The sequence below is a fragment of the Oncorhynchus mykiss genome, chromosome 14 (assembly GCF_013265735.2).
Source record: "Oncorhynchus mykiss isolate Arlee chromosome 14, USDA_OmykA_1.1, whole genome shotgun sequence".
Classification (NCBI taxonomy): Eukaryota; Metazoa; Chordata; class Actinopteri; order Salmoniformes; family Salmonidae; genus Oncorhynchus; species Oncorhynchus mykiss.
Window position 1 is genome coordinate 17395628 of NC_048578.1, and position 26147 is coordinate 17421774.

Here is a 26147-nt window from a genome sequence, read left to right on the forward strand (position 1 = left end):
ACACTGAAGAGAGCTGCTTGCCTTTGAAAGACTTGCAAAAACGTGGAATTCAAAACGTTTTAATAAAATAATAGCAAGCAGCTCAGTCAATAAGATCACACATAAAACACATCAAGCAAGCAAGTTTATATCTATATTTTTTGAGGATATGAATGTAGGAGTAGTGTTCTCAATGATAATGGTAAAGATTTTGGTGAATTTTAAGTTTTGCAGATGCACAGGTCTAATCTAAAATATATAACGTGATAAACCATGTTAATATAACAATCCAAATTAAATGCATTTTCCATAATATGAAAGCACTTTAAATTGTGTTATTGTATGAGCATATGAGCCAGCTACAGATTAATTTATACACCTGCTGCAAAATATTGATGAGGAACACATTTTCTAAGTGCCTTTAAACAGTCCAGCTCTGGATTTAAATGAAACTCTCCCTTGAAAATGTTCATAGCAAACCATGATTGCTGGTCATTGCTCCAACCCCAAATTTTAGCAGTTTCTTGTGAACCATACTAAAATCTGGTATAGGCTAAATCAAGCATGTATTTCATTGCTTCAAGTGCAAGTAGTGCTCCTTCTATCCTTGCAGGCTGTTGAGTTCACATGAATGACTGACACCAGGAAGATGCCACCACCACCACCACCACCACAGCCTTTGAGATTGTGACGTTCTAAGCTCATCTGTACTGGAGGTAGTTCCTGAGGGGGTTGGGAAGGGGAAGATGGTTGATGAGGTGAAACCTGTCACGGCCCACACGGTCACGGATACGCTGTCGACACAGCTGACTCAATGGTTGGGGCGTGGCTGCAGAAAGGTGGAAGGGAGAAGGGAAAACATATCATGCTATTCAACCAAATCCACTACAGCCCGGCTAGTTTGCTATTGCTTGAACACGTGATATTCTATTTCTGACAATGATGGTTTAGTTTTAAACATCTACATACATAAACATAGGACAGCTAGTTTGACTTGGGTGATTAACCAATAACACTACGATACTTTGGCTATAGGAATTCACTGATTTCTAAGGATGACTGTGAATAGGCCTATAGAACTTACCCTCATAGACCAGTAGAAACCCCTCTGTCAGGCTGCTGGGGGGAGCAGCCTCCACAGGTCTCTGGAACTCAATGTTCCTGGCATGGATATCTGCCCCAAAGTCCAACAACAGCTTAACAATGGCAGTGCAGTCCTTCTCAGCGGCAGCGTGTAAGGGAGACTCCATATATCTACCTTTCTGTACATTTGCTCCTGTGTGGAGGCGTAAACCAAGGTATGGATATAACACACATTTAATAGTCCTATGTCATTCAGTTACAGGAAAGAAGTACTTTATCGATGTCATAACATGATGGATTTGGACTTTTATCCAGGTGGGTTAAACATATTAGTAGAAATGGGAAGATGCTCTGAGCTACTACAGCATTAGTGGTGGATGTGGCCATAGTGAGAGTGCTATACAGGTACAATACATTTCACCACTTGGGGAGACAGTAATAATCTTACCACTAGTTCTCCTCCTCTCATCATACCTGGCTATGGTGATTTGACAGAGCAGATGTGCACGTGCCTCACCTTCCCTCAGCAGCCTCTGGACACATTCTATCTCCTGAGAGACACAGGCGGTGTAGAGGGGCGTTCCCAGGTGAGGAATGTCAAAGTCCACGTCGGCTCCCCATCTGATTAGAGTCTCCACACACCCACTGTTGCCTACCGACCGTAGGCACATACATGGAAGTCATTACTGTCAGCTTTCCAATTATTGTGGTTGGTGTTTTAGCTAATTATTTCTGTACCCGAATATGAGGATTCCTCTAAGCACCATGGGACATACTCTGACTTGAATTATGTTTGTGTATCTCAAAAACTGTACTCTGATTTGTGATATTTTGATTCAGATTTTTAAGATTTATGTATTTGCCTCAATCCCAAGTTAGCATACAGCCCAAATGGTCAGTGAAGTACACTTGAAGGTTCATACCAATGATGTAAATAAACCATGGATTGCTGATGCTAAGTATTAGCCAATGAGAGGCTTTAAAGCCACCGGCCGCCATATTGGTACACCTCACAGGAATAAATGGAATTCAACAGTATTTCAATGAAATGTTTCAAGAACAAGATAACATGTATTTAAGTATTTTTTTGTAGTGGGGCAGTAACATTAGTACTCACAGAAAAAATGAAAATGTTTATATGTATATTTAAAAAAATATATATATATATGTATATGTGTTTAGCTCACATAATATAATTTAAAGTATGCATTAAGTGTCTAATAGAATAAACTAATTTAGACATTAAAATATTTTTTTACAATAGAGGAGTATTACCAAGGTGGCTGTGCGGTGGCTTCAATACAGCAGCCCTTGTCATTCATCCAGGCTTTATACACATCATTGGGTTCATACTAGATTAATTAAGATAAGGATGTTGGAGTGATAAGGGTACTGAGCATACCTTTACTGCTGGCTTGGTGAATGGGCGAGGGCTGAAATACCAGAGCCTGGGGTTTGGCCCCGTTCTCCAGGAGGACCTCTGCACATGATACACTGCCCACTGAGCACGCGTTGAAAAGAGGAGTCACCCCATCAATGGTGGTGACGTTCACCTGCACAGAGTCTCATGTTAACTCTGACCGTTCAGCTGAATAACGCAGCACCATTTTGGGGCAGAGAAAAAATAACAAATAACAGAGAACAAGATGTATTTTACAAAAGCTTTATTAAGCTATTTCTTAAATGTATTATTTAGTACAAATTATTACTGTTTCATGTTAAAAAAAAAAGAAGGTTTTCTTGATTATTAACGGATCTTCTCCATTGACTCACATTGGCTCCTGCAGCGATCAGAGCTCTGGCACATGCTACATGGTCTCCAAGGCAGGCCACGTGCAGAGGACTCACATGGTCTATAGTGACTACATTTACATTGTGGCCCTGTGGGAGCAGCAGAACACAACCATAGTACATTGCAGAAGGTAAGCAGTGGGTGCAAACTGAATTGGATTACCTTTGGCTCACCTGTAAAATGAGATTCCTCAGAGCTAAGAGACGACCTTGGCATGCAGCATCATGTAAGGGTGAGCGGTCTGCCCAGGACCCTGCAGCAAACACAAATGCTTGTCACATACAACAGCTCACCTTCTCACAGTTTTGATGAATGATTCCATTTCACAGGGCACACACACACCTGGGTCAATATCCAGAATAGCACCAGATGCATTCCAGACTGCATCATCATTGTTACCTTTCTCCATATCACTGATCTATGACACTTCTATTCTATTTCACTTCATATAAGGTAGAGTACTAAGGATCCATGTTGTCCAATTGAGGGTGAGCCAATATGTCTCCATTGGCAATAACCGTCAAATCTATTTTCTCTTGAACTAGCCTAACCTACTTGATGTATTAATGGAAGACCAAGACACTAAATCAGAAACATAACATGTTCTGGGAAAACTAGTGTAAACTACATCACTGACCTTTAATAACGCACAACAAGATTCGATTTTGTGTTGCTGTTTGCTGCATTGGTGCTCCCTTTCCATGCGCCAAGCATGTTGGCACACTGTCTGTCACTGACACTGGGAAGCTTAAGTGCTGTTTTGGTCTGCAAGTCTGCCTACAGACCACAGTCAGTCAGGAATGAAAACTAGGGCAAGGGGGGTGGGCCGTTCTATTAATAGTTTAGGGTAGAAATGAGCCTGACCGGTATGTACCGTATACACAGTTATTATGTTTCAGCTACTTTGCATGTTCAGGTCAACAAAGTGAGTATATGCATTATTCACAGTAGCCAAATTATAAATAATCCTTATTGTGATAATATTTTTGTTGTTGTTGTGACAATAGACTAATACAGTAGAGAGATATGGGTACTCACTGTGTCCTTGACCAAAATCAGAGCCAGTAGTATGGTGAGGGAAATGTTTACGGTGAGGTAAACATTGGAATAATGGAGCAACGCGAAAGGATTCGCTGTCATATTGCCCCCTCTTTTGAACAGGCTCTGCTATACTGAGGGGATCATATGCCACCCCTCAAGTGGTCCTCACTGAACTTCTGTGCCTGTGTTAAAATAGTTGAATTCTCATTGTGGTGTAGTGGAGTGTCATTTCAATGATGGAAGTTTCAGCACAGTCAATATCATCATGTAATCAGTGTCCACTACTGGTTCCAAGGCACGTTAGGTGCTAAATTCATCTAGTAAATCTGAGCATTGTCCAGAATCAAGTTACAAGGAAGGAAATGAGATACTTAGTCAGTTGCACCATTGTGTCTTCTGCATTTAACCCAACCCCAGTGAGTGCATTTTTAATCCAGGAACAAGGAAAATGCCAACAATAAAGTGAAGCTTCCAACTGTATATGAATAAGACAAAGTGCCCATTTCAGCATCTCTGACCTATTAAAGCATTATTGATACAAAGGAGTGAGAGAGAGTTGGTTAAAGGCATGTCAGGGTAGTATCATAAATGTTGTAGGTTAAATGCAGCAGAGAACAGTATAGTTCCACTATTCGTTGGGAAGGTTGGAGATTTTGCCAGTATTTCATTCCATTCTCTTTAGTTATTTTCAGCCTGGCTGAATCAGCCATGTAGTCCAACAACAATCAACAAATTGCCATCAAACATGACTGTATAATGTTTTGATTTACCTTGTTTTCTGCAATGTTTGTTTGGACATGATTCTTTATCAAAATAGCTTTCCTAGTATTAGCCCAGCTGCCATCGTTTGTCATCAATCGACATAAGGAAAAATAGCGCCATCTGGCGGTAGTAGAGCAATCCTAGTATTTGAATTCACACGTATTCCCAGGGGCTCAAGGGTGGGCAAACATTTCTTGGATGTGGAAGGTTCGAACAAAAGACAGTACAACAAACTCTGTGTTCAAACGTTCAAGCTTTAACCAAGCCAATTTCAACTTATATGGAAAAATAAACGTATTGCATTTTTTTGTACCTGCGGGACAGGTACAGGATGGCAACAACAACTGCCCGAGTTACACCAGGAACGCACAATCCCTCTATCAGTGCTCAGACTGTCCGCAATAGGCTGAGAGAGGCTGAACTGATGGCTTGTAGGCCTAATGTAATGCAGGTCCTCAACAGACATCACCAGCAACAACGTCGCCTATGGGCACAAACCCATCGTCACTGGACCAGACAGGACTGGCAAAAAGTGCTCTTCACTGACAAGTCGCAGTTTTGTCTCACCAGGGGTGATGGTCGGATTTGCGTTTATTGTTGAAGGAATGAGCGTTACACTGAGGCCTGTACTCTTGTGCGAGATACATTTGGAGGTGGAGGGTCCATCGTGGTCTGGGACGGTGTGTCACAGCATCATCAGACTGAGCCTGTTGTCATTGCAGGCAATCTCAACGCTGTGTATTACAGGGAAGACATCCTCCTCCCTCATGTGGTACCCTTCCTGCAGGCTCATCCTGACCTGACCCTCCAGCCTGACAATGCCACCAGCCATTCTACTCGTTCTGTGCGTGATTTCCTGCAAGACAGGAATGTCAGAGTTCTGCCATGGCCAGCGAAGAGCTCGGATCTCAATCTCATTGAGCACGTCTGGGACCTGTTGGATCAGAGGCTGAGGGCTAGGACCATTCCCCCCGGAAATGTCCGGGAACTTGCAGGTGCCTTGGTGGAAGAGTGGGGTAACATCTCACAAGAACTGGGAAATCTGTGGCAGTCCATGAGGAAGAGATGCACTGCAGTACGTAATGCAGCTGCTGGCCACACCAGATACTGGCTGTTGCTTTTGATTTTGACCACCCCTTTGTTCAGGGACACATTATTCGATTTCTGTTAGTCACATGTCTGTGGAACTTGTTCCGTTTATGTCTCAGTTGTTGAGTCTTGTCATGTTCATACAAATATTTACACGTTAAGTTTTCTGAAATTAAACGCACTTGACAGTGAGAGGACGTTTCTTTTTTTCCTGCATTTATATTTATAGTACCAGTCAAAAGTTTGGACACACCTACTCATTCAAGGGTTTTGATTTTCTTTATTTTTACTATTTTCTAGATTGTAGAATAATAGTGAAGTCATCAAAACTATGGAATCATGTAGAAACCAAAAAAGTGGTAAACAAATCAAAATATATTTTATATTCTTCAAAGTAGCCACCTTTTGCCTTGATGACAGCTTTGCACACTCTTGGCATTCTCTTAACCAGCTTCACCTGGAATGCTTTTCCAACAGTCTTGAAGGACTTCCCACATGTGCTGAACACTTGTTGGCTGCTTATCCTTCACCCTGCGGTCCAACTCATCCAAAACCATCTCAATTGGGTTGAGTTATTGTGGAGGTCATCTTATGCAGCACTCCATCACTCTCCTTCTTGGTCAAATAGCCCTTACACATCCTGGAAATGTGTTGGGTCATTGTCCTGTTGAAAAACAAATGATAGTCCCATTAAGTGCAAGCCAGATGGGATGGCATATCAATGCAGAATGCTGTGGTAGCCATGCTGGTTAAGTGTGCCTTGAATTATAAATAAATCACTGACAGTGTCACCAGCAAAGCACCCCCACACCCTCACACCTCCTACTCCATGCTACACGGTGGGAATCATACATGCAGAGATCATCCATTCAACTACTCTGCGTCTCGCAAAGACATGGTGGTTGGAACCAAATATCTCAAATTTGGATTCATCAGACTTAAGGACAGATTTCCACCTGTCTAATGTCCATTGCACATGTTTCTTGGCCCAAGCAAGTCTCTTCTTCTTATTGATGTCCTTTAGTAGTGGTTTTTATTTTTTTATTTTATTTCACCTTTATTTAACCAGGTAGGCAAGTTGAGAACACGTTCTCATTTACAATTGCGACCTGGCCAAGATAAAGCAAAGCAGTTCGACACATACAACGACACAGAGTTACACATGGAGTAAAACAAACATACAGTCAAAAATACAGTATAAACAAGTCTATATACGATGTGAGCAAATGAGGTGAGATAAGGGAGGTAAAGGCAAAAAAAGGCCATGGTGGCAAAGTAAATACAATATAGCAAGTAAAACACTGGAATGGTAGATTTGCAATGGAAGAATGTGCAAAGTAGAAATACAAATAATGGGGTGCAAAGGAGCAAAATAAATAAATAATTTAAATACAGTAGGGAAAGAGGTAGTTGTTTGAGCTAAATTATAGGTGGGCTATGTACAGGTGCAGTAATCTGTGAGCTGCTCTGACAGTTGGTGCTTAAAGCTAGTGAGGGAGATAAGTGTTTCCAGTTTCAGAGATTTTTGTAGTTCGTTCCAGTCATTGGCAGCAGAGAACTGGAAGGTGAGGAGGCCAAAGAAAGAATTGGTTTTGGGGGTGACTAGAGATATATACCTGCTGGAGCGTGTGCTACAGGTGGGAGATGCTATGGTGACCAGCGAGCTGAGATAAGGGGGGACTTTACCTAGCAGGGTCTTGTAGATGACATGGAGCCAGTGGGTTTGGCGACGAGTATGAAGCGAGGGCCAGCCAACGAGAGCGTACAGGTCGCAATGGTGGGTAGTATATGGGGCTTTGGTGACAAAACAGATTGCACTGTGATAGACTGCATCCAATTTGTTGAGTAGGGTATTGGAGGCTATTTTGTAAATGACATCGCCAAAGTCGAGGATTGGTAGGATGGTCAGTTTTACAAGGGTATGTTTGGCAGCAGGAGTGAAGGATGCTTTGTTGCGAAATAGGAAGCCAATTCTAGATTTAACTTTGGATTGGAGATGTTTGATATGGGTCTGGAAGGAGAGTTTACAGTCTAACCAGACACCTAAGTATTTGTAGCTGTCCACGTATTCTAAGTCAGAGCCGTCCAGAGTAGTGATGTTGGACAGGCGGGCAGGTGAAGAGCATGCATTTAGTTTTACTTGTATTTAAGAGCAATTGGAGGCCACGGAAGGAGAGTTGTATGGCATTGAAGCTTGCCTGGAGGGTTGTTAACACAGTGTCCAGAGAAGGGCCAGAAGTATACAGAATGGTGTTGTCTGCGTAGAAATGGATCAGAGACTCACCAGCAGCAAGAGCGACCTCATTGATGTATACAGAGAAGAGAGTCGGTCCAAGAATTGAACCCTGTGGCACCCCCATAGAGACTGCCAGAGGTCCGGACAGCAGACCCTCCGATTTGACACAATGAACTCTATCAGAGAAGTAGTTGGTGAACCAGGCGAGGCAATCATTTGAGAAACCAAGGCTGTCGAGTCTGCCGATGAGGATGTGGTGATTGACAGGGTCGAAAGCCTTGGCCAGATCAATGAATACGGCTGCACAGTAATGTTTCTTATCGATGGCAGTTAAGATATCGTTTAGGACCTTGAGCGTGGCTGAGGTGCACCCATGACCAGCTCTGAAACCAGATTGCATAGCAGAGAAGGTATGGTGAGATTCGAAATGGTCGGTAATCTGTTTGTTGACTTGGCATTCGAAGACCTTAGAAAGGCATGGTAGGATAGATATAGGTCTGTAGCAGTTTGGGTCAAGTGTGTCCCCCCCTTTGAAGAGGGGGATGACCGCAGCTGCTTTCCAATCTTTGGGAATCTTAGACGACACGAAATAGAGGTTGAACAGGCTAGTAATAGGGGTGGCAAAAATTTCGGCAGATAATTTTAGAAAGAAAGGGTCCAGATTGTCTAGCCCGGCTGATTTGTAGGGGTCCAGATTTTGCAGCTCTTTCAGAACATCAGCTGAACGGATTTGGGAGAAGGAGAAATGGAGAAGGCTTGGGCGAGTAGAAAAATGCTTATTGAAATTCTCAATTATGGTGGATTTATCAGTGGTGACAGTGTTTCCTATCTTCATTGCAGTGGGTAGCTGGGAGGAGGTGTTCTTATTCTCCATGGACTTTACAGTGTCCCAGAACTTTTTTGAGTTAGTGTTGCAGGAAGCAAATTTCTGCTTGAAAAAGCTAGCCTTAGCTTTTCTAACTGCCTGTGTATAATGGTTTCTAGCTTCCCTGAACAGCTGCATATCACCGGGGCTGTTCGATGCTAATGCAGAACGCCATATGATGTTTTTGTGTTGGTTAAGGGCAGTCAGGTCTGGGGAGAACCAAGGGCTATATCTGTTCCTGGTTCTAAATTTCTTGAATGGGGCATGTTTATTTAAGATGGTTAGGAAGGCATTTAAAACAAATATCCAGGCATCCTCTACTGACGGGATGAGATCAATATCCTTCCAGGATACCCCAGCCAGGTCGATTAGAAAGGAAATAAAGTTTATTTGCAGCAATTCGACCATGAAGTCCTAATTCATGCAGTCTCCTCTGATCAGTTGATGTTGAGATGTGTCTGTTACTTGAACTCTGTGATGCATTTATCTGGGCTGCAATTTGTGATGCTGGTAACTTTAAAGAACTTATCCTCTGCAGCATAGGTAACTCTGGGTCTTCCTTTATTGTGGCTGTCCTCATGAGAGCCAGTTTGGTCATAGCACTTGATGGTTTTTGCAACTGCACTTGAAGAAACTTTCAAACTTCTTGAAATGTTCCGTATTGACTGACCTTCATGTCTTAAAGTAATGATTGACTGTCGTTTCTCTTTGCCTATTTGAGCTGTTCTTGCCATAATACGAACTCTGTATTTTACCAAATAGGGCTATATTCTGTATACCACCCATACCTTGTCCAAACACAACTGATTGGCTCAAATATATTAAGAAGGAAAGAAATTCCACCCATCTCTACAGATCGGTGTCCCACCCTCACAACGGTAGAGCTAAATTGCGCTAATGTGATTAGCATGACGTTGTAAATAACAAGAACATTTCCCAGGACAAAGACATATCTGATATTGGCAGAAAGGTTACATTGTTTTTAATCTAACTGCACTGTCCAATTTACAGTAGCTATTACAGTGAAATAATATCATGCTATTGTTTGAGGAGAGTGCACAGTTATGAACTTGAAAAGTTATTAATAAACCAATTAGGCACATTTGGGCAGTCTTCATATAGAATTTTGAACAGAAATTCAATCTTTCTTTGAATCTGTCTACAACACTGCTACCATCTAGTGGCCAAAGTATACATTTCACCTGGGCTGGAATAAAACATTATGGCCTTTCTCTTGCATTTCGAATATGATGGTACAAAAATAAGTTAAAAAAGGTTTGTTTTTTCTTTGTATTATCTTTTACCATATCGAATGTGTTATATTCTCCTACATTCATTTCACATTTTCCACAAACTTCAAACTGTTTCCTTTCAAATGGTATCAAAAATATGCATACTCTTGCGTCAGGTCCTGAGCTATAGGCAGTTAGATTTGGGTATGTCATTTTAGGCGAAAATTGAAAAAAAGATGAGGATCCTTATTAACTTTTAACAAGGCACACCTGTTAATTGAAATGCATTCCAGGTGACTACCTCATGAAGCTGGTTGAGAGATATATTCATGCTTTTTCTAGTTGCTTGTTCTGTTTATTGATTCAAGTGTTGTTTTGTATGTAAAATGTTCCTATTTGATTGTAAACATTTCTGAATAAAACAATTATAATTTCAAGCTAAGAATGAATTAATTTGGTAGTTATTGAAAGACATACCTGTTTTTCCTTTTAGGGAATACTTGTATTCAAAGTAAAGTTTTCGCTGGCAAAGACATTACTCTCTACTACAAGCTACAGTGCATCTTGCTACATCAATGACTGGATGGATCCCATGCATCTCATAGGACATCCAGGAATGTACAATGTGCACATTTAAACAAATATTTTTATAACTAACCCAAGATTGATCAGAGCATGTCATTTCCAATGGTCTACAAAATACAGTCCACTCTGTTTGTTACAGAAACTATTTTTGGAAACACAAAACTGTATGGAGATCAAATTTGTTGATAGTTGGCCTTAATCATCTCGCTCCGTCTTCTCCCTCATCCGGTTACTGGGCTTCCTCTCATCACCATATTTGGTAGTGAGTGGAAACACCAACTGGATGCTTCGTACTTATACATCCGGTGACATATCTGGTTCATTGTGCCATCTGTGATTTAAATCTTCTTCTTCTTCTTCTATGGCATTATGGCGGGGTGAAAATTGAGTAACTTTAATGCACGTTTTAATCATGTGACCATGTTAAAATTCAATGTCAAAAAGCTGGACATTGTAGCATTTATTGCAATGGTATAAACTGCACCGCACAAATTGAAATCATTATGAGTGCAGCAGAATGCTTTTTGGGAGTCAGTGAGTTTACAGTTAGACATTGAAAGAAATCCTGTCAAAGAGTGTTCCTCCCTCACAGGCCCCTGAGCCTGTGTAAGAATGTGACTGAAGGAGTGGGGTGGGTTTTAATATGTCTATTTTTGTATTTTGTATGCTGGTTTTTATACAAATAATATTTTTTCTATCGTTTACCAACCGTACAGTAGGTGGCGGCATGCACCTCCAACCCTTGTTTTACGACCGCCTTCATACCATAGATGAAATCATATGGCGGGAATCCGGATGTTTTGGTTTTGTAAAAATTTAGTACGCACAGCTTCTTGTTGTATGTTTTTTAGCAAATAGTTTGCAACAATAACTTTAGATACCAAGATAAAATGGTTGAGGGTCCAGGATGCACATTGAATGGAGAAAAGATCCGCTCGAAGGTCCAAAGAGGACAGAAGGTGAAAGAATTCAGGGGAAGCTTGACGACAAACACACAAGTAAGTTACTATTGTTAGTTAGCTAACAGTAGCTAGTTACAGTAACGTTACCAGTTATATCTCTGCTGTTGTAGCTAGCTAACTTTAGGTGATTGTAACGAACGTTATTTTTTGCAGAGGAATGCCACCAATACGATCTCCTTCCAAATATTCATGGGCTGTCAATACACAGGAGTTGAGACCCTTGGAAAGGAACTCTTCATGTACTTTGGCCAAAGAGCTCTGAGGTAGCTAGCTGCTATTATGGGGGTGATGTCATTTTATTGTTAGGAATCAACTGATTCAATTCGGGTATTAAATGTGTAACATACCACCCATGTAAAATGCATTTCTGAACTGTTTACATTTGTCATTATCTCTCTTCTAATGGCAGAGTCCACTTTGGTATGGATGGCTCTATGCGAATCAACCCCACTGACATCAAAAGCAGAAAGGGATCACCCCCTGTGCTGGAGATCCACCTGACCAATGACACAGTCTCCTTCTTTGACTCTACTGTGGAAATCAGGTATGGGGGATAATTCACACTGGGCTGGAACAAAAGCCTGCACTTGCAGCAGGCATCAAGGTACTACCCTTCCACTCCTGGCATCAACCTATAGTTCCAATTCAGCCTTTGATTGTAATCATTCTAACATGAAATGGTGTTCTCTACACACACACACACACACACACACACACACGATTGCAGACGGGAGGGGAGGGGAGGCAAGTCACTATTATTTGAGTTACAAGGTCTCAAGTCAAAATATCAGTCTCAAATTGAGTCCCAAGTAGATCGGGTCAAATCCAAGTTGTGCATTCTAACAGCAAGTTGAGTCACAAGTTTTCATGTCAAGAAAAAAAAATCTATGCATCTGTCTATTTTTTGAGGCTACCAGAAAGAGTGTTGATTTATTTACAGGTCTAGGTGATCTAATGATGAGAGCACCATATCATGCAAAATATACAAGTAGATTGACCAAATATACATGGGCAATAGCCCAAAAGAAATAGCCTCTATATCAGGCTAAACCTCTCCTATCTTAATGTACACAGGTAGAGGGCAAGGCTGTACTGCCTCCCCTTGAGACACCAAATCGAATCTGTCTAACAGGAGCTGAAACAGGCCTACATAATATAAGCACTTGGCCCCCAGGACCAAACAATTTTTCAATTGATAATTACAACCAATAAACTTGTTTTACAATATGATTTCCACATCCCATTGTTACATTGGTACTTTTGTCTTAATCATACTTAATGATCTTTCAACACCATGGATCCATGGAACAATACTTTTCCAAAGCATTGAGCTCAGGCCACATAGCCTATTTCTATGCACACTGAGACACGTGCGCTCCGATTACGCACAACAAAAATGACAAAGACATAGGACACAGACACACGGAACTCTGACATAACTCTGGGAAATATGAACAAAGGAAACCATACATTGAATCAAATAAACAGAACTTCTACATCATGAGTCTTGCAAACTGTCATGTGCACGCACTATAAAGAGATGTTTAAAATGCATAGGTCATTTTAAACGTGTGAAAGCCAATATTTCAACGGGGGGGAAAGCACTCCACTGGCAGGAGTGTGGAGAGTGCAAGTGAAGAGCCTTGCCTATTGTGCGTCTTCTCAATAGTAATAATTAATGCTAACAATTCCAAATGCAAGCTTCATAAGTTGATTATCAATTTCAAGCGATTGTTACATACCAAAAGACCAGTAGGCCTGTGCTAGTAATTGTTGCCAATTCCTGGTGAACTTGCAAAGTAAACCATTAATATTTCTTTTTTATACCCCTTTTTCTCCTCAATTTTGCGGTATCCAATTGGTAGTTCCTGTCCCATCGCTGCAACTCCCGTACGGACTCGGGAGAGGCGAAGGTCGAGAGCCATGTGTCCTCTGAAACGCAGCCAAGCCGCACTACTTCTTGACACACTGCTCACTTAACCCGGAAGCCAGCCGCACCAATGTGTCGGAGGAAACACCATGCACCTGGCGACTGTGTCAGTGTGCATTGAGCCCGACCCGCCACAGGAGCCGCTACTGCGCGATGGGACAAGAACATCCCTGCCGGCCAAACCCTCCCCTAATCTGGACGACGCTGGGACAATTGTGCGCCACCCCATGAGTCTTCCAGTCGCGGCCGGCTGTGACAGAGCCTGGACTCGAACCAGGATCTCTAGTGGCACTGCGATGCAGTGCTTTAGACCACTGCGCCACTCAGGAGGCCAACAGTTAATATTCTTGATCAACACATTTTTGGGGGGCTGCATATTTATTATGGCAATCTTGTCAAGACAATTTGACGTTTGCACTGTACCCGATCCTATAACTGTACAGCCAATCAGCAATCTGTTCACTAGCTTGCCGATCTGTGTCGATTGACAGTTTGCTGGTCCAGTGTGTGCGGTTTACTAGCCAATTTGTTGCAGTTTTTTTTTGAAGGGACGGTGTTGCAACTCTCTGGCTGCATGTAGACTCTGTGCCTCAACCTGGCCATATTAATTTCAAATTATCAACCTCAAGTCAAAGTCGAGTCCCGAGTCTTGAGGGTCCAAGTCAAGTTTCAAGTTATTTTATATCAAGTCGAGTCTCGAGTCAGACTTGAGTCCACATCTCTGTTGCAGACTGACGGAGGACTGTGAACAGAGAGTGAGAGCTATGGAGAGTCTGGATGTTTGCTCCTGTAAATTCAGCTTCTCCCACGCGGAGGAGACTATGAGGAGGCAGAGCTACAGGATGCTGTGTGACGTACTCCTAGACCAGGCCGTCCTACCAGGAGTGGGAAACATCATTAAGAACGAAGCCCTGTTTGACTCCGGTCTTCACCCTTCTGTTAAAGTGGGTAAAGCTGATACACCATCATTTTCGATACCTATACATAATGAGCAAGGTCCAGTCATGTTTTGGATTGCCTCTAGGCTATTTAGCATGCATTACAAACTACAGGGAATCCATTCAGTAAGTGACTTTGGATGAGTTTATTCAGCACTGTGGTGACTGAGTAGTGTATTGCATTGCTATAATTTGCTAAATGGTTAAGATTAGCTAAAATGCTAATTAGAATGGAACCAAGTCAATGGCATGGACACAATTTTCCAAATCTTTCAGGTCAATCAACTCACAGATACCCAGCTCCACCATCTTGTGAAAATGACACGAGATTTCACCCTCCTATTTTACAAGGTAGACTACACTTAGCAATGTAATGAAAGCAATATCCTATGTGCTAAATGACCTCTTAATTGAATGAAGATGCTTTACAGTAGTGTAAAGACCGTGTATTCATCAGCCATGTCCCTTTTGTTTCACTTCTGTTTCCTTCAGTGCCGCAAGACAGGCTCCGCTCTCAACAAACACTACAAGGTCTACAAACGGCCTCAGTGTGGTCAGTGCAATGGGGCCGTCACCGTCTGTCGCCTCGGGGACAACGGAAGGATGACGTACTTCTGCAACCGCTGCCAGACTGGGGACCCAAGTGAGGTTAACGTGAGGTAAAGTCACAGGATCTGAATTAAACTAGAAATGAGTTGGGATGAAAGCCTTGGACCCCGACACCTCTGAATTTTCCCCACATGTGCTGGCATACAATTTAACATTGGTTCTGATCATTGGCCACCTGCGGTGGGCTCAAACGTTGCTTGAATCAAGCTGCATGATAGCAGGTCAGCTGGAGAGAAATCCAAGATTCACAGGGGTAAACAGGTAAAAATGTTAGTTTTTTATTTGTAAAAATGAAGCTTGCATATATATATATTTTTTAAACCTATGCATCTTGTAGGTGAATTTTGCATATATAGTACAATCTGAATGTAAAAAGTACTGGTGGAACAGAATTCAATGTATTTGCGACTCACATTTAACTCGTCTTCCTTTATACTTCCTCTTATTTAGCAAGCTCCCAACCAGGAACACGTTAGTTGGCTGGGCTTACCAAGGCAGCATGGGGAGCAACGATCATGTGGCCAAGAGGGAGGAAGAGGAGTGGGCCTGTCAACTCTGCACTCTGATCAACCAGCCTATGAGCAAGGCCTGTGATGCCTGCCTGACCCCTAGGCCTGAGCGTGAGTATTCAACTACTCTTATATGGACGAATGTGGTTGTGTCAAACCAATTATAATCACATTTAAGTCTGGTTTTATGTGTGTGTGCAGGTTTCTTGACCCAGAATGAGCCTCCTCCTGGACTAATAAAGCATTCTCAATGTTGAATCTCAATTTAGTTACCCTACCCTTCAGGCCAAAAATCCAGCTCTAAACTAACAGAATAGAATGTGAATCTGATATTGTTGAATAAAAGAAACAGTTTTCCCACTGTCCTCGTCCCCTCCACAGTCCCCAAAGACAATGCCAGCCCCGAGAGTTCACCCTTCACCAGAGATCTGATCAAGTACCCCTGCAATGCCTTCTCCAAACCACAAGAGGGCCTGAAAGTCAACCGCAGGGCCGCATTCGGGAACACCACCCTGATGTTCACCGACCTCAGCCCAAAGGCGAGCCGCGTCAACTCTCCCCTTCCTCTATCCTCCACCAACAGTCAGTTAAATTCCACAGCAAGAGGTTTAAGTAAACACAATGTCTGCCAGGGAAAAAGAAGTAGTCCAAATTATGCCTCTGGTGGCTGGCAGGACAAAAGCGGGGAGCTCTCCAAAGGGGAATCAACAATGGTCTCCTACAGTCAGCCGCACAAGAAAATGAGAATTGATCACAGTCCCTTTTCTGTCAGTAACAAACCTCAAAACGGAACCCACCATAATTTGAGGTGAGTGAATGGTGGTGCTTTCGTATTCATAAGTAAAATATTATAACAAGGTAGTTTGACTTTTGTGTGGGTAACTGGGATGGAAAAGCCTCCTGCTCTCTGTACTTTACAGAATAGTTGATTAGTGACCATACTGTACGTGTTGCTCCGCTCAGTGAGCCCAGAATGTAGGTCAGTGTGCTGAATAAAATGTTCACAGAAACTGTTGTATGCCAGCTAATGCATGTGGAATGGTTTAAATTCAAAGATGTTATCAAGTGTAGCGATAATTAAACATACTCAATTTAAATTAACAGCTGATCCTTTGACAGTGAATGTTATACCATTTATCTAACAAGAATACTTTTCTCCACCTGTCAGTCCCCCTCAAAACAATGCACCAAGTGGAAGTACACAGACCCAGTCCCCTCCCAGCAACCCTTGCTGTGTGTCCCATGGGCGGCCCAGTGTGCTCCGATTGGTCACCAAGCAGGGGGACAACAAAGGAAGACAGTTCTACACCTGCTCGCTCCCCAGGGAGACACAGTGCAAATTTTTTGAGGTAAGAATTATGGTGGAATTGGTCTACATGTCCATTAGCAAAAGTAGATATGTGTTTGTACATCCTGATTTACAGACATGGAAGACAGACTGACCAGGAAAAACTGGTGCCTCAGAATGACTGTATTCTCTCTTATGTCCTTAGTGGGCTGATACACACTTTCCATTCTGTAACCATGCAAAACGCTGCCTGATGAGGACTGTACTCAAACTAGGACCAAACAACGGCCGCAACTTTTACGTATGCAGTTTTCCAAAGGGCAAGCAGTGTGATTTCTTCCAGTGGGCAGAAAATGGTCCAGGAATCTCCATCCTTCCTGGTTGCTGATGAGAGGAAAGGGGCAAGATACAAAGACAAGAACTGTTTTGAACATCACTGCTTTTTGTACTGCTATTGATCCATTTTAGTGTAAAATGTTTTAATTAATCAATGTATCACTTAAGTTCTTAAGCTTCACCCTTGTTATAATATTAAAATCCATCACTGTCATTAAATAAATAATTGATCGCTTTCAATATAAACCATGGCTGTCATTTGAAATGTTATGAACTGCACAGCTTTTTGTATTATGAGTTTATTCATAAAATGTGAACTATTTCTGTATTTATGAAAACATTCAAACAGTTTAGATTAAAATCCATGGCTCATAAGACAAGTATTGATTGTCATAATTGATAGTGGCACAAGGGGTACACATTACCTCAAATTAACATTGAATAGTTTTAAAAACAGTCAACTGATTGTAAAAGTGGAGATTTGGTATTTGAGTTGTACACCACAAAAGGAAATTTAGAGAAGCCAGGAACTTTGTTGCATGCAGCACCTTAGAAGACAGAACAATGGGTCAGCATTACATTTATCATAGTATTTATTATGACCATTGTAACCATAACTGGGTTCATCTAGAGAACTCACCATAGTGGCCTGTTGTGTTGGCACAGATGACAGCCCCAAAGAACCCTGGGTAATGTATCTTGATCCTGGAGATGGATGTCTTACAAGCAGTGGATGGATCTGTTCCTGTCTTCATTAGCTCAACAGCCAGGTAACTGCATTTGTAAACAAATTAAACACATTTCATTAGTATCTGGTTTTGGCATCTAGCACGTTTAGCGATGATAAGCCGTTTGCTAATCCTTAAAATATTGAATGTCAGCTGTGACTAAAAAGTACACCCAAATGTAGACAAAGCAGAAATGTGAGTCTTATCTGGGGTGTAATTCAGTGATGTAAAACGTTCTGAGCATTGCAGATAGAAATATAATGAATAGAGTTGACATGACACGAGCTGACACTTCTATGACGATCATATTTTGTCTACGCCATATGTTTCTATCTGAACGTTCTTTAACGTTACATCCTTCCGAACATCTCTGCTAGAAGCCTGGATGGATACCTAGGTAGGAAGCGCATCATGACATCTCCATCTCCCGTTGCTGCCGCACCCCCTGCGGTGCTGTCGGCATAGGACCCTGCTCCAGCGATGGGAGAGTCCCCTACACGCCTACAGGACAAATCAAGGAGATGTACAGGTATACTCATCGTCAATATTCATTATATACAGTACCAGTTAAGTTTGGACACACCTACTCATTCAAGGGTTTTCTACATTGTGGACTGCCAAGAGTGTGCAAAGCTGTCATCAAGACAAAGGGTGGCTACTTTGAAGAATCTCAAATAGAAAATATTTAGATTTGACACTTTTTTGGTTACTACATGATTCCATATGTGTTATTTCATAGTTTTGATGTCTTCACTATTATTCTACAATGTAGAAAATAGTAAAAATAAAGAAAAATCCTTGAATGAGTTGTGTCCAACCTTTTTTTTTTTCTCTTAAATTTTTTTTATTATCCACCTAGCTGAGAGGCTGCTTTTTTTTGTGTGTGTGTGTGTCCAAACTTTTGACTAGTACTGTACCAGTGCCTTTGGAAAGTATTCAGACCCCTTGACTTTTTCCACATTTGTTATGTTACAGCCTTATTCTAAAATTGATTAAAAATATATAATCCTCAGCAATTTACACACAATACCCCATAATGACAAAGCGAAAACAGGTTAGACATTTTTGCAAATGTATTAAAAATAAATATCAAATACCTTATTTACATAAGTATTCAGACCCTTTGCTATGAGTCTTGAAGTTGAGCTCCGGTGCATCCTGTTTCCATTGATCATCCTTGAGATGTTTCTACAACTTGATTGGAGTCCACCTGTGGTAAATGTCTATATAAGGTCCAACAGTTGACAGTGCATGTCAGAGCAAAAACCAAACCATGTGGTCGAAGGAATTGTCCATAGCGCTCCGAGACAGGATTGTGTCGAGGCACAGGTCTGGGAAAGGGTGCGAAAACATTTCTGCAGCATTGAAGGTCCCCAAGAACACAGTGGCCTCCATGATTCTTAAATGGAAGAAGTTTGGAAGAACCAAGACTCTTCCTAGAGCTGGCCACCTGGTCAAACTGAGCAATCGGGGGAGAAGGGCGTTGGTCATGGAGGTGACCTAGAATGTGGTGGTCACTCTGACAGAGCTCTAGAGTTCTTCTGTGGAGATGGGAGAACCTTTCAGAAGAACAATCATCTCTGCAGCACTCCACCAATCAGGCCTTTATGGTAGTGGCCAGACGGAGGCCACTTTTCAGTAAAAGGCACATGACAAGCTGCTTGGAGTTTGCCTAAAGGCACCTAAAGACTCTCAGACCATGAGAAACAAGATTCTCTGGTCTGATGAAACCAAGAATGAACTATTTGGTCTAAATTCCAAGTGTCACGTCTGGAGGAAACCTGGCACCATCCCTACGGTGAAGCATGGTGGTGGCAGCAGCAACATTCTGTGGGCATGTTTTTCAGTCTGGGAGACTAGTTAGGATTGAGACAAAGATGAACGGAGCAAAGTACAGAGCGATCCTTGATGAAAACCTGCTCCAGAGCGCTCAGGACCTCAGACTGGGTTGAAGGTTCACCTTCCAACAGGACAACGACCCTAAGCACACAGCCAAGACAACGCAGGAGTGGCTTCGGGACAAGTATCTGAATGTCCTTGAGTGGCCCAGCCAGAGCCCGGACATGAACCCGATTTGAACATCTCTGGAGAGACCTGAAAATAGCTGTGCATCAACACTCTCCATCCAACCTGACAGAGCTTGAGAGTATCTGCAGAGAAGAATGGGAGAAACTCCCCAAATACAGGTGTGCCAAGCTTGTAGCATCATACCCAAGAAGACTCAAGACTGTAATCGCTGCCAAAAGTGCTTCAACAAAGTATAGCTTAAAGGGTCTGAATACTTATGTAAATGTTATATTTAAGTTGTTTAATTTTTAATAAATTAGCAAACATTTCTAAAAACCTGTTTTTGCTTTGTAACTATGGGGTATTGTGAGTAGATGAAGGAAAAAAACAATTTAATCAATTTTACAATAAGGCTGTAAACGTTACAAAAGTCAAGGGGTCTGAATACTTTCTGAAGGCACTTTAATTTTAAACAAGACATGCATACCCCGGGACCTTATGGTTCGCTCCATTGGTTGATGTTCCTGCTGCAACTTGGCCATCTTTACCAATCACAATCATCCCTAATGTCAGGAAAAGGTACACAATATTAAATGTACAATTCAAAGTTGACTATCGACCTCTACAAAACAATTAATTAATTTAATGAACTATACCAATAGTGTCATGTGCATGTATATCAATCTGTCGTTTTCTCTTTTGCCTCAGTGTGGCTCCAGGTTTGTATGGTCCACAGTATTGTGAAGGATCTGGGGAAACGTTCTGTTGATAATTAAAGGGGAAAGATTAGTCAACATCAATTTGGGTTAAGACTGTTCTATCACAGCAGCCATAGACAAATAACACATTAGGTTGTTTGTGAATATATCCACAGTTCTGTAAAGGATTTTTTTTTATTTGATTTTTTTTTGTCATTTAGCAGATGCTCTTATCCAGAGCGACTTGCAGTAAAGCAAAGAGAAGGCTTCCAATTTAATGAAGATATTTTCTACTTCAACCAGCACACTACCTAAGCACCTTAATCTTTTGGCTATGGTTACCCAGCTCAATAGTAATTTAAGCAGCCGGTAGCCCAATATGCATAAGCATTGTATTGTCTACAGGGCTTTGGTTGTGCCAATGGTAACAGCATGTTGGGATAAACAATAGTCTCTTTCATACGTCCCCTAATGCATTATTCATAACATGGATGTCCATTTAATTCATTACTTTTTCAAACATGGTGATATCCTTACATTTTTTCAGTACAGTATAAATCAATATGATTATGGAAGCCTGCATGCATCTTCCATACAAGATAATGACAGACCAAAGCTATATTAGAAAACACACACCTTGCGATAATTGGGTTGGCAGTTGTCCTTCAACCACTGTGTGAAAATGCTGATAGATTTGTTGGTTGTAAGGTCTTCTGCAGTGAAGCCCATGTTCTCAGCAAAGACTGATGCTGTGTTGAACATGGTAGTGGGGTTAAAAATAACAATATAGGGTCAAAAGCAGCAAACAGCAATACAATGTACTACTAACTGTATATGATGGAATGGTTAGCTGTAGGAGGCTACTGTATGTTAAAAGATATGTGATGAGTTACATGCAAAAGGAGTCATGTTTTTGCTGTGTCTGTCCCCTTAGCAAATAAAAGCCTATTTTGAATCCTGCAATACCTGACTCGCCCACCAGTAGTGTGTGGTCGGTGCGTTCCATCACGGCTCTGGCCACCCCAATTGCATTCTTGATTCTGCGTAGGTCTCCTACAGCGCCCACCTCCATTGTATTACTGCATCCACACAAAACCAGGAAACCTTTAATGAAGAACATTAATAATATTTCCAAAAAATAACTTAATTAAACATTGTATTGACTGAAATGGGATCAATTGGTTTTAGACACCCCTAAGCCCTACTCTAATGACTAGTTAGTGGGTATGACTTGCCCGTTCATGATCATGGCATCCAGGGTGGTCTCTCCTCTCTCATCTGGGCTCCCTCCAAACCCCACACTGCCATCACACTGGTCAGCCTCGCAGCGGGCACAGCCCTTCTCCACGGCATCCAGCACAGAGCCCCCAGCCTGCAGAGCAGTCCACGCTTTAAGAGAGAGAGTCACAGACAGACAGATGAGTGTTTGACTTTGCAATATTCTTACTGTCTTGCTACATTCTAGGAATAAGTCTACACGTGAAAATATGCTCTATAAAAAATCAATGGATGTGCCTCCCGATTCACCAATTCAACATGAATGGGTCCCAAGAGCATCATTTGTACATACAATAATATGTTGGTTCCCACGCAACCCTCACAATATATAGCAGAGGTAGAACCTAGAAGCACACAATATTTAACTTTTTCACAGTATTTAGACATGATTTTGGTCACATATTATCAGAGTGCCAGACGGTACAGTCCCAATCCTGCCAGATAACATGACCATCTCAAGGGATTGCCCATAAAAAGGAATAGGCCTAGGCTGCCAAAGAACCATTTGGTCAATGATCCCCCCCCAGTTGCCAAGGATTAGTATGCCAACTGGTGATATTTCGACAGCTTGGATTGTCCACATCAACTCAGAAAATAAAATCGAAATATTTTAGAGGGCCACATTCATCTCTTGGGCTGGCAGGACAGATCTAACTAGCTAACTTCATGAATGTCTTTCTTACAATGTATCATTTGATAAAGTTGTATCAAAATTGATAACTTATTTGCAACAATAAGAACAAAATGATAGAATATAGTTACCTGCCGCTGTAGCATGCTCGAATTGCCATGTGTTTATAACAAGAGGCAATGTTGCGTGACCAAATGGCAACAAAAACATCAATATAAAACACAGATGCATTTTGACAAAAGTTTTGCAAAATAAATAACGTTAGCTTTCAGTTTCAACTGCAATTTTTTTCCAGAACATGTTAATTGCAAGTGATTTTTTTAACGGTCCACAGTATTTCGAAAATATACGAGGCGTTTTGAAATTAGTTGGTTAAAAATAAACCTAGCTTTCATGAAGAATTTCACTAAGAATGAACGTTCATTTTTCGACTTCCTTGTTTTGGCACATGACTAGTGGGCAGGCTTTTCATTAAAGGGCCAGTGTATCTTTTCAGTGCAATGCATATGTTGAAATACAGCTTCATGCTCTGCATTGCTTTTCTGCAATTGCATGGAACTTGATAAAGTGAACAATAAAAAATACCATGTTTGCTGCGCTCATTATGCCAACGCTTATCTAAATTCAGATCACACATGTTAACTCATTCACAACTGTAGCCTAGCAATAAATCTGTGAAATAGAAATGGACTGACTCCATCCATTTAAAATAGGTTCACGATTAATGTTAGTTGCGGGAGATATTGGATTCAACGTTTTGCTAGACCTGAAAACAGTGGATTTAATTTGATCTTCTCATCTCAAACAAAAGAAGACAAAAGCACAGGCTACACAGGGAAAGTAACAAAACAATCAAGTCTAACCTTGAGAAGTGAACCTTAGTAGTGTGTCATCCTTTACATTATTCATTTGGAAAATACAATTTTCACTGATATTTTATTCATTGGTTAGTCCTTAAACATGGCATGACATACAGTGATTGTTACAAGGTGTCTGTTGGGGAACAATGAAGAGAGAATATATGGAGTATAACTTGTTCTGTGTTATTGATCAAAATGAAAGAGCAGAGGCTAAAAGGATTGCCCTTATAGGATATAACTTCGTCAATCACACATGCCCTTTGTGATACAATTTTCACAATGTCCTCCACAGCTTTTCAATAAACAATGTCCCTATAGTTGTGTAGAATAAGCATCACAGCTCAATCCTATGAATAAATGTTGCATGTCAGCATAAAAGACAGTGAGAAAGGACACCACGTGCACATACTGTATGAGTCTATAGTCTCATAAGAAGACATAAAATATCATGCATGCTTATAGCATGTGAAATCATTTGGGCTGTCGGTCAATTCAAATGGGTGATTTTTTTTTTTTTTCCCTATTCGTTGATTACTAATACCAATGAATCCGATACAAGGAGTTAGTGATCCTGACCTTTGTTGTGTGCTGTAGCCCGAGTAAGCAATAATTAGCCCTCTTGTCAGTCAAGTGTTGACTTCTTATGTGACATACATTTTACTTGTGGGGTTTGAAGGGAGCTAATGATCTAATCGTTATTGAATGGTCATGTTAAAGGCATTGGTTAAACATTTATGATTCAACTGATTCATCTTTTTTTTTATCAGTTGTTGACTGAACCATTAGTTGATTGGCCTGAATAATCCATTAATAGCGTATAGCTGTATGCACACTATAGCAGTTTATGGTTGAGACACTGAACTTGTCAAACTTGTCAAATTGAATTGCAAGGCCTAATAATGATGTGTTTTATTGCTCTGCCTTTACAGTGTTGGCTAATACAAAAAAAAGTTGTGCAAATCACCAACTCATGAATTTGATATGGACCCTAAAAGCCACAAGTTATCGAGGTGGTGGTAGTGGTGTACCACTGTTTTTCATGTAACATTTTTTTTTACAACTTCACCTTTGCAGCATTCACTTTGTAAAGGACCATGGGATCACAATTGAGGTGAGATAACAGGCGATAATAGCGCAAAAGAAAAATCATGATAGGGTTCAGCTCATGTCATGAAAAACTTGAGAGCGAGATCATTAACTACACTTTTTGTCTTGAAAGGAACTTTGCAAATAGTTAATGTTTCTATTTAAAACATGTTAAATCCTCCCAATTTGTCTCATGACCATAGGGACTAAGAAGAGTTCCATGATTAGCCACTCTTCAGATGATTAAATATAGCTCGGAATAAACTTTTTGTATTTTTTATTTTTTAACTCTAAGCAACACCAAAGTCAGTTGGTTCCATTTGGAGCAAAATCATTGAATGTGAAACAGATGGTAGAGAGATTTGTCAAGAGACCTGGCTTTGCAACACATGCGCAGTGAAGAGATTCATGGGTAGCGATTTTAAAGGTCCGATAAAAGACCAGCAGTGTTTCAAAGCAAGCAAATGGAGTAAGACGCCAGCTAGGTAAACAGCGATAGCAGCTGCCCGACCAGAAGAAGAAAAAAACGTTCTTTTAAACGGCTGGCATTGGAATAAGCGTGGAGCACAACAGATCTGCCTTCAATGGAATTAAAATGCAAATAAACAAAGCATTGATTATTGAAGTATTCCCACAAGAAATGATATTGCTATTTGGTGAAGGTGACGTGACGATAATAAGGATGGTAGGCACTTTTCCACATTTTTATCTGTCAAACAATGCCAATAAAATCCTAATTGCGGGGGTAATTACAAAAATGATTTATTCAGAGTTCAGTGGCCAACTTGGCAGTCTCTTTGTTGTATTTCTTTGCCGATTTGGATGAAGTACAGATAATAATTTCTTGTATTTCTGCAACTTACGAATGAAAAGTATTTTCTTTACACGTTTCATTGAAAACTAACATTTTATCTTTATCTTTTATTTCAAAAAAGTTAGATGATTTTAAATCAATCCAGACTTAGATCTGTATAAACATTAAGTATATCTGTTTGTATCTTTGTCAACAATGTGTATTTGTCACATTACCTAGCTTGACAGTTAATATTTAAAATAAGTCAAATGTCCATTGCTGTATTACCAAAAGTTGGCCAATTTCTAACTATCATTAAAAAAGTGAAGCACTTGTGAAGAGCAAACCAATAGCTTATTTATTCATTTTTATATCAATCTAGTTCGGTAATGCAATAGCCTCAGTGAAAAAAAATGCACTAAAAACCTGATAGGTAAACTTAAATATGTATATTTAAAAAATGTATTCTAAAATGGCTCAACTGGAGCACCAAGATAATGCTAGCTACACTCACACTTTGTCCGACACTTTTTATTAAAGAAATCCATGAGAAACATTTTTTATTATGAGTTGAATATCAAATTGTATTTTATTTGTAATATCAAAGAGTCATTATAAACTTTAATTTGGCACTGTTTTTGAAACAAACATTCACTGAAATATAAGCATACAAAATGCACCCAAAGACAAAACATTTCACTTGAAATGTTCCTTTAGGAAACTACAATAACATCAGTGGATTAGGTGCATTTCTGCTCAGCCAAGCACCCTTTTCAAGAAGCTTAGGAACCTTATGTATGGATATTTCCTTGTGCTTTTCATTGCGATTT

The 26147-nt window shown here is 40.8% G+C and overlaps 3 protein-coding genes across 5 annotated transcripts; 1 reads left to right on the top strand and 2 right to left on the bottom strand.

Annotated features, from left to right (window-relative positions):
* Nucleotides 1-43: 43 nt before the first annotated feature.
* Nucleotides 44-3653, bottom strand: asb5a (ankyrin repeat and SOCS box containing 5a). Of its 2 annotated transcripts, none has more exons than XM_021561396.2 (7): nt 3492-3653; nt 3028-3107; nt 2836-2943; nt 2465-2615; nt 1580-1714; nt 1064-1255; nt 44-808 (listed from the first exon to the last, which is right to left on the bottom strand). In XM_021561396.2, the coding sequence occupies exons 1-7, from the start codon at nt 3538-3540 to the stop codon at nt 681-683; spliced, it is 843 nt and encodes a 280-aa protein (XP_021417071.2). In that variant the 5' UTR covers nt 3541-3653; the 3' UTR covers nt 44-680. The 2 variants fall into 2 exon arrangements, with proteins under 2 accessions (XP_021417071.2, XP_021417070.2); XM_021561395.2 differs by having other exon boundaries at nt 3197-3614.
* A 7771-nt stretch (nt 3654-11424) lies between these two features.
* Nucleotides 11425-17476, top strand: neil3 (nei-like DNA glycosylase 3). Of its 2 annotated transcripts, XM_036943053.1 has the most exons (11): nt 11425-11662; nt 11780-11889; nt 12036-12170; nt 14287-14500; nt 14771-14845; nt 14987-15153; nt 15311-15364; nt 15554-15723; nt 15994-16420; nt 16781-16961; nt 17106-17476. In XM_036943053.1, exons 1-11 carry the CDS (start codon nt 11555-11557, stop codon nt 17286-17288), a joined length of 1824 nt encoding a protein of 607 aa, XP_036798948.1. In that variant the 5' UTR covers nt 11425-11554; the 3' UTR covers nt 17289-17476. The 2 variants fall into 2 exon arrangements, with proteins under 2 accessions (XP_036798948.1, XP_021417072.2); XM_021561397.2 differs by lacking the exon at nt 15311-15364 and having other exon boundaries at nt 11427-11662.
* Nucleotides 17477-17519: 43 nt separating this feature from the next.
* Nucleotides 17520-23022, bottom strand: aga (aspartylglucosaminidase). The gene is made up of 9 exons (XM_021561398.2): nt 22710-23022; nt 21905-22058; nt 21636-21748; nt 21306-21418; nt 20628-20733; nt 20459-20534; nt 18358-18465; nt 17877-18010; nt 17520-17784 (listed from the first exon to the last, which is right to left on the bottom strand). Exons 1-9 carry the CDS (start codon nt 22807-22809, stop codon nt 17684-17686), a joined length of 1005 nt encoding a protein of 334 aa, XP_021417073.2. The 5' UTR covers nt 22810-23022; the 3' UTR covers nt 17520-17683.
* Between the last annotated feature and the right edge of the window lie 3125 nt (nt 23023-26147).